The sequence below is a fragment of the Macrosteles quadrilineatus genome, unplaced genomic scaffold, assembly GCF_028750875.1.
Source record: "Macrosteles quadrilineatus isolate MER2022 unplaced genomic scaffold, UCM_ALF_1.0 Scaffold_1__1_contigs__length_201487025, whole genome shotgun sequence".
Classification (NCBI taxonomy): Eukaryota; Metazoa; Arthropoda; class Insecta; order Hemiptera; family Cicadellidae; genus Macrosteles; species Macrosteles quadrilineatus.
In genome coordinates, this window is record NW_026542594.1 from 139,859,317 (window position 1) to 139,871,455 (window position 12,139).

Sequence of the window (12,139 nt, forward strand, 5' to 3'; positions counted from 1 at the left end):
TTGCTTTCATAGCAGCGAAATCCAGTTGAGCGGAGCGATCACGATTCATGGTTTTTAATAATGTAATAAATAAAAAATGTTTATAGATATAATACAAAATACAACTGTTTAATCAATTTAACTTATCAGTTTTGATCAGTTGCTTTTAAATTATATAGACAATTTCAAAAATTTAAATTGGTTTCGTATGAACGTTCCAAACTTGAAGTTGTACTTGTACTTGAAGAAGTACTTGAAGTTGATCCCAAAGAGCTTCCGCTCAGTAAAATTTAAGTATAACATTTTTTACGAACCTGAAAGCCCCTATTAATTCATAATCATAGGTGACCTATTGAGTATTTACTTCCGGGTTAATAAATCCAAGATATTGTAAAACTGAGTACTTTTATTAGTAGACTTCTCAAAAAAGACTACAGTCTATGACATTGTTTGGGTGCATGCACAAACATATTATCATAAATAAAAATTGTTGAAAATTTAAGTCTTCCACAAAAAATAATTGTTAAAAAATCTGTAGGTATCTATTTAATTTGGCTGGTAGAATAAGTTCCTGTATCATATGAATGTGTATTAATTAAACTTAACTAGATTTAAATACGCGTTGGAATTAAATACAAATGCTTGAAAAACTAAACTGCAGTTGGACGCATAAGAGCGAACTTGAAACATAAACGAATCATTGGATTGCAGCTTGTAAAATTACACAAATTCCATTACATCAGCTAAAACGAAAAACAATAACGTTTTGTTGACCAAATTAATTAACTTATTACACGCTCTAAGGGATGTAATTACGTATGAAAGCAATAAACCAAAATATCGCTGCATTATAAAAGATCAAAGGATTCCGGAACAGTTAATTATGGCAGCAAAGGCAGTGGTTCGTGTTAATAAATAAAGCAGATTTTCGGGAATGGGCACATATGACGCCTCGGGCTACAACCCTCCCCCGCCCTGTCTTGCCTCTTGTTTGATTATTTTTTGTCCAGCTGATTCCCCTCCGCCATTAAAAATATCCCCGGGTGGTTAATATCGGACTGGGCCGGGAGAGGACGGAGAAGTGTATATGACAACTAATACCATTTTATTATGTACTGTAGTTTCTTTTTTTTTACGCACCTAACGTAAAACGATATCTATCCTGGGTGCTACTGCTAGGTTAAGCTGCCCTTCTTGATTTATATTATAACCGCGTATCTTGCCTAACAGGAAATAGTTTTGTCCAACCGAATCCACGATTATTTTACACACTTTTAAAATAATTCTTTAAATTTTCCTGAAAAATTTACTTATGAACCACATAGTATTATTCTATCAATCTGTTATTCTACATAACCATTTTCTATACACAATCAATGGTGTATAATCAGTTACATAACTCTGTTCACTGAATGCGTGTTGCCATAACACAGGTGTGCATGTTACTCCCCACACAACGCCACCCCACATAAGCAAGATAGCGATTACCTCAGTTGTAAATGTTGTTAGAACGTATTTGCTTCACAAAGCGATTACGGCGAAGTAAGGACCATCAGTGTCGTTGAACGTGCGGGTTAAACGTCCCCCCCCCCTCCCCCACACTCTCTGTCACCCTTCTTCTCAACGCACAATTAATTCCACCCTCGCCGGCGACCGGGTAGTTTATATTGGGATGGAGATGGAATATTGCTACCGTGTTTGCGCATTGGAATATAAATGCTCGGAATGTTTACACCTTGTATGCTGTATACGTCGCACACCTAATCATTACGAGGCTAATGAATCATTATGTGTTAGAAAACAAAGTTATTTGGTTTTGGTGTAGTGATTTGCACTGTGTAAAAGGTTATACACCAATAAAAAGTAAGAATCCTCCTTAACGCATTCACGAGGGTCGCGAAGACAGATGACGAAACGCTGTTTGACAAAAATTATTCACGTAGATCTGTACTGCACGGTCACGGTGGTCATGAACTTGAGTAGCATACAGACGTGTAAAGTACAAGTATGCATCTAAATGTTAAAATCATATTCAGTGTATAACATGGTGGATATTCATTCACCCAAATACACCCCCAGATCGGCAAATTTACCGGCAACAACCTCCAACAACCTACTGACGTTGATTCGTTGAAATCTCTTCCTCGTATTTGATGCATCTCCCTGATAATATCTACCAATTTGCTCTGTATTTACTTGTGAATGTTATTGTATTGCTTCTAATTGGTTTTAGCGTCAATGATCTTCATGAAACTTAGCAGCTTTCCTGTATAAGTGGCTTCATTGATATAAAACACATACATGTATAAAACATGTGCTATTAATTAACTTCTAAAATCCAACAACAACCAATACACAGGACTCAGAACTTCAATCTATTGACACGACTCTCAAAAATGTCATTCACCTGCAGTGTAGGGTTACGGCAGTCAAGACAGTATCAAATATATCCTCATTAGTTGTGAAAAGCTGTCAGTAACTTGATATAAGCTCTTAAGTTGTGTTTGTGATTTGAACAGAACTAATTAATTCCATCCAGGGTTTGGCATGAGATTGGGGGGGGGGGGGTGAATCACTGGCGTAACAGCCACTTGAGGACGGATCCCTACGTCCCCCCTCACCCGGTGTACACTAGCTTGATATGTCTTGATTAATTGGGTATATGATTTACATAGTGCGCCACACCACCCCCTAGCAACAACCTTGCTGTTACAAACACATATCATGGGTTATATAGGTATAGTTAATATTTTAGAAGTAGTTAAGTTATCATTACGAAGATTCTGTATTATTTTAATCATTTACGTATAGTATCAAAGTGACCTAACACACGGGGTTTACATTGTTACAATGTTGAAAATTCACACATATGTAACCACGCATTTTCACACATATGTGATGTACCAATCTGATGATTTATTGTATAACAGTAAACGCGTTCTTTTACTTAAGATTAAGTTGTAAGGTTAAGGGAACTAATAAATAATAATTTATTTACATCATATAGTTGCAATACTTTTTCCTAGTGGGTAGACTAACTCGCAACCATTGAGCTGTAATTTGACAACTAATAAACCTATTTCCCTCCTTGTTATTTTGATAAATGTATGCCCAACATGCAATGACTCATAATACAGTTTATCCACAACTTTGACTTGCGTCCAAATGTAAAAACCCTTAATTAAAAAACTAAAAAAATATTTTTACATGTGTTTGTAAATAGGTTTAAAAAACAATTTAAGTGCAGTATAATTTTAACTGGACTTTTACAAACAAAATATAAATACTCGTGTATTATATAAGTACAAAGATAAATGTTTTAAAGCAATAAAACTCTTGATCAAGATTAATACAACGTTCCGACTCGATGTTATAATTTAAACGTCACCGTTTTTGAAATCGCCGAGGGGCTTATTTAAATAAACCGTATCAATTTTCGCTCACTGTTTTCTCGCTGCCTGACATGTTTATTTAATTAACTGGAAATAACATTGCTAGTTGGCAGATGACATCGCATCAGGAATGTGTCACTGTGTTATTGGAATGTAATCACAGACATATTGCGTTTACCCTTCCTCTCCCCCCCCTGAATACCTCCCCTCTCACCCTCCCTTCCACTGCCAGTAATCGGTTTTGTCGCTACAATAAAGTTAACAGATTCATTGATCTTTGATTTTGTGATAGCGACCTATCATTTTCAAAGTGCTTAACAGATTAGAATGTGGCAATTTCCGCACTATTAGCAAGCTACACTGGTGTATTCTTATGAAAGTGAATTTTTAAGTTTATATCTTAATCTATATCCACGATTTGAAATTGAAACATATTTTGTTCTCGGTCTTTTCTTATAGATTATGTTATGTCAAGCTAACCTACCTTTGGTGTCTATCGTTTTTCTTTAATTAATTGGTCTATTTAAGAAGGTGGGTTGGGATTATATTTGATCATTATATCGGCTGAAGTCTCTATAGTAGTAGATAGAGAAAAGAGGATAGGAGAAAAGAGTGTCCTAATATTTATAGGGCGGATTCATATCCACCATATGCGTAACCAATAATAGATTCAACATGTATAAGAAGATGGTTTATTAGTAACTTTATATTTTAAAAAGACGCTCGAAATTAATGTTTTGTAAATTATTAAATTGTTACTACACCGCGAGAGAAATAGGAGAATTTGTGAAAGTTGTGTCCATGAGATGACTCAGATAGTCAAAAGTTCTAAACAGCTCGTTTACTCTTCTCTAACAAGTAACCTAAACTCAAGTAAATGGCTAGTTTGTAAGTAATAGATTCGCACAACAAATCTGTGATGCGTGATCGGATGAATGTGTTTGTAAAGCAATTAGCTACAATATTTGAGGTGTTTGTGCCGAATGCGCGCGCGCCACCAGAGATCAATATACAAGGGAGGAGAGACAGTTAGTTAATGTTGAGCCATCAGCTGTAAATGAACACAGACTGATCAGTTAAACCCTCTCACAACTGTTGTCGGGGGGGGGGGGGGGGGGTAGGGGGGGCTCCCCCCCCTAGTGCTGCCAATCAAGCGGTTTCCTCCCTTATAAATTGCTTCTCCCTGAGTGTTCTTAGGAAATAACTCGTTTTCTTTTTTACTTTCAGGATAAGGTAAAAATTAATTTAGGTGATAAAGACAATTCTCTGACATCTATGTAGCAAAATACCTTTACATTTTTTTCAGTCTTGTTACTTCTTTTGCTGGCTTATGCTGTACTGATTGTTGGCATTCTTGTGAGTGTTTATGCCACACATGTTTCCGCATGTTGAGAGTTAACATATGAACAAGTTGTTGCGGACCTTCGCTTCTTGTGTGTGAGTTCTGAGCTTGCAGATAGACTATCCACATCCAAGCGTCTTTTACTGACAATTGATTGTCAATAAAACTCCCGCACGATTACACAACAGTGTGCTTGGGGCTAATATACAAGTATGTTGAGTCGTAAAATACATGTATTGTCGCTTGTTACAGGTTAAGATCTGGTTCCAAAACCGGAGGACGAAGTGGAAGAAGCACGACAACATCAGTAACGCGGAGGCGGCAGAGCACAAGCCGGCGGGCGGCAAGCCGGAGGCGGCGCCTGGAGGCGGTACAGTTGGAGGTGGGACTACTGGAGGTGGCACTACTGGAGGTGGCACTACTGGAGCTGGCACCCCTGTCAGCGACAAGAGATCCGCCGGCAGTAGTGAGGCAGAGGAACACTCGTCCTTGGATGGCTCCGAGAGTTGCTTCAGTGTGGACTCCAAGCCCCCTGGTCCCCTGTCCCCCAGCCCCCCGGCTATCACGGCCCCCCTCACAGCGCTCACGCCGCCAGCACCGTCCCCCGTCCCTTCCATACCACCAGAGGAGCCCCCCAGCTAACTAACAACCCCCCTCTGAACTCTCGTCCTGTCTCTTCCTCGGGTACAGGCCCGACTGTAACTAGTGTTAGTGTTTCGACTAAACCTAGAGTAAGCCAAAACTTGTAATATTCTAATACAACTTGGGTCGATAGTCGGAGTGATGTTTATGTACCAAGTTAAATGCCAACACAGTTATAGTTAATTTTGTTTCGGAATCGCATAAAGTATACTTAGAATTACTTCATAGTAAAAAAAAAAACATGAATATAATATGTTTGCATTCCAATATGCTAAGAACCTGAAGTTTTAATCTAATAACATGTCATATTGACGTATTATTTCAAACTATACAAACCTGTATTCACTTCAATTGTTTATCTTGACACGATGTTTATATTATGACTGGATTGTACCCCCTGTAGAATGTATTCCGACACATCACTCCGACGACGCCATCAAGTTTGACTACTTATGCCTTGTCTCACTTTCCTTAGTGATTTTGTGATAACGAACTTCTTCTCGCTGTAGGCTAGAGTCGGTTGATCTATTCATTTCTACTTAAGTATACACAGTGAGTTTATACCATTTGCATTGAAGCATATCATTTGACACTGTTGTAGGCGTTTTCTGCCGAGTCGTGGTCAGATTTAGGTGTTATTCGGTTCATGTTTCTATCAAGGTTTATATTTATAAAATATACGATTGTATATGATAGTTTTGTAAATTTTACTTTTTCTGACGAGTTAGAAATTTGTACTAGTATTTATACGAGCTCTTCTCTGTATAGATGAAACGATTACAGGAATACATGTGACTAGTGTACAGATAGTATAGGATGTAACATATTATGTACGATGCTCTATATTTTTATTACAACAAGTTGTATTTTTGTCGGCTGATTCTGTAGATCTCAGCAGCGTACATCAGAGTCTGTTTATTCATTAAGTGTCATCATAGCTGTTTGGCTAATATTTGGTATATTCATGTGTTGACTTATATTTTATATTGCATATTTTGTTTAAGGGTCTACAAATGTACTAATAATTGTCAACTGGGTTGAAGATTTTTTTTCATAATTTGGTTGTCACTTTGGGTCCCAATTTGGTTGTTACTTAGAAATTATATCAAATCCCTTTCTATATGCATATGTAAGATGATATTGCTAAATTAAAGAAAATGATGACTTCTACATGATTAGAAAACTTTAATGTTCTTGATGGTCAAAATATAAATATAATTTACGTAGAAAGTAATGAGTGCTATCAATTTATTAATTCAAAATAAATATAAATACCCTTTATTAAAATTAATAAAAAACATTCTTTTATCATAATACCTAACATTTCACTGAACAAGTTGGCTATAACGGAATTATTAAATATGTGAAAACACCATACTAAATAAACAATCATTGCCGTTTGTACTGATACTTTTATTTACCATCAATTAAATGTACAGTATAATGTTTAAAATATAAAGTTTTATTGAAAACCATCTATTTAAATCCACTCCGTTTTTCAGACAGAGATACTTTCTGATTTTTGTTTGAAGCTACTTATTTCTGATACTCTGAAGCGATTCTATAAATATAGATAGTTGATTGACGTTTTAGTTCCATTCTAAGACTCGAAATATTTTAGCTTAATTCCTACAAAACAATTGAATGTGGGTATATCAAATTGGCATATTTTATCAATATCTCATAATGTGAAGGTAATAAATTATTCATTCAACTTGTATTTACGTGTTTCGAGTGTTCATCAATTTGATCTTTATGTGTTCCCGAAGACCATGAATGTTGTATTACATTTTTCATTATGTTTTCATGTTAGTTGCAATAAATGAAATGTGCAATTTACTAATGTGTTTCTATCCCCATATCATATTTCTTGGGTACAGTCCATTTTTATTTTCTAGGCCGTTATTTAGATAATAAGCGATAGATTTAACATTATTTCTGAACAAAGTGTCTTTGTTAAATAACACTAAATGCAATAGGCCTACATAGCATCGCCTTGCAAAATTATTCTTATTTTCCTACCGCCTACAAATGTTTGGATGCAGACACATGCAGCATTGCAGTACAGTCGCGTCCCGTGATGGACTTGCAGGCGCTGTACGATAGCTCAGGCCTTAATACTTCTAACCACTTCTCCTAACGTTATTTTCACATGAGCCAATTATATTGTAAATTGTAAGATTAGTAAAATAGAAAAGAATATTGATTCTTGCTTTGCCTCCACTGCTTACATCGGAAATAACTGATAACTCATTTACAAAATATAATTAACCTGAGATTGAAATATAATAATACAAATTGAAACAAATAATTACTAACTCAGAATCGGTAATTGTAAATCCAACATTTTCTTTCGTTAACAAATAGCAATAAAGTAATAGTATTTCATAAAACTGTATGTATCAGGATTTATAAGATGCATGAGATCAATGATAACTGATAATAGTTACTTTACAGTAACTGACCTGATACGGCAGATCCTAGTAATCAAACAAGTAAATAGACTAAAATTTCCCCCCAAATTATTGTTAAGATTTATTTTATACTAGTTTCTACCTGTTGCTTCCCCAGCAATTGTATGACCATAAAAATCATACAACATAAGAAATAAACAGCACGATAATGCAAATCAAAACAAGCGACACAAATCGGATGCTTGGTGGTTTTCTAATTGTTTAACTTTAACTTTTTATTGCAGTATATACCTTTAGTTCTTTCACGGGTTGGCTAATAGTTATCCGTAGTCCAGAAGTTCCCCTCAAACTGCTTTCTTACTTCTGTGCTATCAGTAAATACAACTATTGACATTTGAAAATTAAAAAAAAAATAGAACCTAACAAAAATGTTTAGTTGAACCAGTTGTCGATATTCTTTGATTATACTCAAATACCCATAAGGTAATAGTTATACTGTAATATATATACTATAATATATATACTATAATATATAATAGTTACCCATATAGGTAACTGAAGAGCCTCTGTGACAAAGGCCTAAAGAAATTTCAGCTACAAACAAAGTTTTTGGCTCTAGTCCCAAACACCCAAACATACATGCTAACATATGTACATGCATAAGCTTTCTGATCTTAGTATGAACATTGAGTATAAACATAACTTGAGTTATGTTTATACTCAATGGTATGATTCAGTAATGAAGTTGTTCATCATAATATTGTTATTGAGAATGTTGTATAAATGTTATTGGCCGCTGAAGTTGATGGCTTGTACCTTATTAGATTTGGACTCTTCCTACAAAACATTAAACTATTTCCGACCAAATGTCCGGACGTAGCATAAATTATTCTCGTAAACATATCAATCCTATCTATATTACACAGTGTTATTGGCCGTCTTATAATGCTCATTATAACAGTCTCCATAGTCCAGACTTGTATATAAGTGATCAATTTAGCGTTTTTTTAATTATACATCTATGTATCATGTTTTATTTACAGACAATAGTACAATTGATTAAAAATAAGTGATTTTAATTTTAATACTTCCTCTCTGCGTTCAAGAGCTAAGCTCATTTTGCAGGCTTGAGACTGCCAATGGCCGCATTAAAAGTATTGACCCTCAAAGCCCCAGAGGGAGGGAGTTTGGCAGGTTGAATAAAGCTAAGGTTAAAAATCTGGAAAAGCTCAAGAGGTAATACTATTGGAAATGAGGTAGGGAAGGGTATGAGGGACTTTGTTTGGTAAAGTGTGGTAAGAAAGGTTAACAAGTCCAGAGGACAGCATGGTGGGTATGGTAGAAGAGGGAGTGAGATGTAAGGAGGTCAAGAAGGCTACACAAGAAGATTGGACGTCTAGGAGGAAAGGTTAAAAAGATGAAAAATTGTGTACGGGGTACGTGAAATACAGTGAAGAGGTTTAGGTTCAGATTAATATGTTAGGAGCAGAGGTCATATGGCCAGAACACTTGATAAACTAAGAAGGGAAGATGACTTTTGGCTTTGGGAGATTTAGGGATTTTGTTTTGGATTAATAGTAGACCGAGTGATGGGGATGCAGAGAAAAACACCAAAGTCATGGTGGAAGACTTTACTTGCTTCCACCATGACGTGGGGAGATCTGGGGCCGAGAGTCTGGAATATTTCAAATTTAAGATAAATTTTTATTCTGCTTTCACAAAATAAACCTTTTCACACATTTGAAATATTCATAGTGAAATTTGGTTTCCAGGCAACAAATCAAATGTACAATCACATGAAGTTATATGAGCTACTAAGGACTACTAACTTTTGATTCACACTACTTATACTATGAATGGGCGTATTTTGGCAGACTCAAACTGACTCCAATTTTGTGTTCAGTACAATATTACAATAATTTGACATCAAAATGCTATATCTACCAAAGCCACTCCTGGCTTGGCTGTAAATTAATGTTCAAACGATTACTCAACGGCACCAGGCAAAAGCTCACTGCTTGGTCTGAAAATATTCTAATTAAAGATGTAATTAATTGTTGTGGAATTATCAAAGTGGACTCAGACCGATGTGAAGCTTTGATCAAACTTGAGCCTCCAATAGACCGTGGAGGTCTTCAATGAATTATTGGTGTTTTTAATTAATTATCGGGACACACTGTAAATTGGCCACCAGTTTATAGGTTGTGCGAAAGACATTTCCACTAAAAGGGTGTTTTCTTGACTGTAGCAGCATAGTTTCCTTGTGAGTTGAAACTAACCATAAACTTGGTAAGCTTGGGAAACTAGTGATCGGCGGGGATTGAACGATTGATCACGAGAACACGGTTCTACACAAGTGGGATTCCAGCCACTCTCTATTATAAAACGTTATGATTTCTTGTCATCGGTTGATCTAAAAATAATTATTGCACAAAAAATAAAAGTGCAAAACTACAAATTAGCTTATTTACTTGAACTTAATTGCGGCTGAACTACCTAACTAGACTTACTTAAAAAGCTTCTTTGAAGTAGAGTTGTTCTTTGACTTATAAGGTACAAAACAATAATGCAAAACTGCATTAAACCTGCGTTAAAAATTACAAAAAATACTGCAAAACTGCATGAAACCTGCGTTAAACATTACAAAACATTTAGCTTTTTACGACGAAAATCACCAAAAGTTTTATTTCATAAAAATCTATCGTTCGTTAAAATAAATAATGTAGGATAAATGAATTACACTAAACTACTTAAAGCGCCAATGATATGACTGGTTAATATTAAACGAGCTGAAGCAAATCAATTGGATGTTGCGATTTAGTGGCAATTTCAAATTAATGATTAATTAATCTCACGTCGTCATGGGAGCGAACCGCTGACAAGCGTTGTGCGCTTAACTGTGTTGTGCTCAGCCAAAATACGCTTTATTGGACTAACTGTCGCTGTCGTAGTGATATAATCTGAAGTATACGTGGTGCAGTTATGGGCTATGTTATCGATACATAATCAATTCATTATTGTAAGTATTTACTATGTACTACCAAATTTACCCGCATTTCGAAATCATGGGCCTATGGCTGAATACATAAGAATTTAAAGGAGAGCTCAAAAATATATCGAATGGGGAATAAAACTATAATTATTTCGGGCAGACTTTGAGAAATTTGCCTATTAGTAAAAATGCATTCGATTTTTATTCATAGATTGTATAAGTGAGTAGTCTTTTAAATTAATTGAAATCCTTGCAGGTAATTTTTACAGAAAGGACTTACTCATAGAATATATTAAATTTGATCAATAACATGATTTACAACAACTTTTGAACGAGAATTTTTACAGAAATGGGAGTCATACAGTTTTGTTTAGAATTTAAAGGGTTACAACATACTAATTAAAACACTCTTAGTATTCAACCCTTTTTACTAATGTACAGCACCGTTACCAATAAATTCTTGACATTATCTTTTTCGATTCCCAAAACAAGCGTTTTGGAATTGTAGGCTAATACATAATTAGGCTAAATAGTTATTTTCCATATATATCATAGAATATAAATGTAGCTTTACGTAGTAGAGCTCGGCTTTCCGGGATTTAAAATAAAATTAAAGAATAATTTACTTTAAAATGTAGCGTCTGTACCAGTTTTAGTGTTATGTTGCTGAATTATAATAAAATGTAAATAAACAACGGTTTCTACGCATAATTAAAATAAACGGTATCAGCAATCTGATACATACTTTCTCCCTAAGCTTGTCAACAACCTTTATACAACCTTTTTTGTACAACCTTACACTACGCTTACCAAGCGGTGGGTGTAAATATGATATTTTATAGGGGAAAATCATAAAAGTTGCCAAAACCTTTAAACTGTAATTATTGTTACAGTGAAGGAGGGTTGTACTATTTTGTTATTAGGACCATAACACATTAATGTTAATCAAAACCAGATTTTTTCCTAAAATCATATTTTTTGTTATTTTTATGGGGTTTTTATGGGAAAATAACATAAGTTGTAATAACTTTGGGACCGTATTTGTACAAAAATGGGATTTGTACCATTTTGTTTATAATTTAAAGGACTATAAAATTCTAAAATCGTCGTTTATCAAAATCGTTTTGGCAATTTTAGAAAAAATCCAATTTTTTGTTATTTTATGGGTTTTTATGAGAAAAATCTCCATTAAAAATCGAAATTTCGAAAAGAATGTAAAAAAGCCTGGAGATACTATGGATTAGTACATACATACCAAATTTAATGAAAATCAGACTACATATGTGGTCTGTAGCTCTGTACACATCCAAACACACACGGACACCACGTCAGGCATCCCGTCGAAACAACATTTTGGATTCAGGGGGACCCCAAACGG

General features: G+C 35.0%; 1 protein-coding gene across 1 annotated transcript in view; it reads left to right on the plus strand.

Moving 5' to 3' along the window:
- LOC128985740 (homeobox protein MSX-1-like) overlaps positions 1–6,463 on the plus strand; it is a 94,737-nt gene extending 88,274 nt beyond the window's left edge. Inside the window, exon 3 of the mRNA XM_054405570.1 lies at positions 4,966–6,463. Coding sequence (XP_054261545.1) covers positions 4,966–5,355 — 390 coding nt within the window. The 3' untranslated portion in view covers positions 5,356–6,463. The remainder of the gene's footprint in view (positions 1–4,965) is intronic.
- Positions 6,464–12,139: the final 5,676 nt, after the last annotated feature.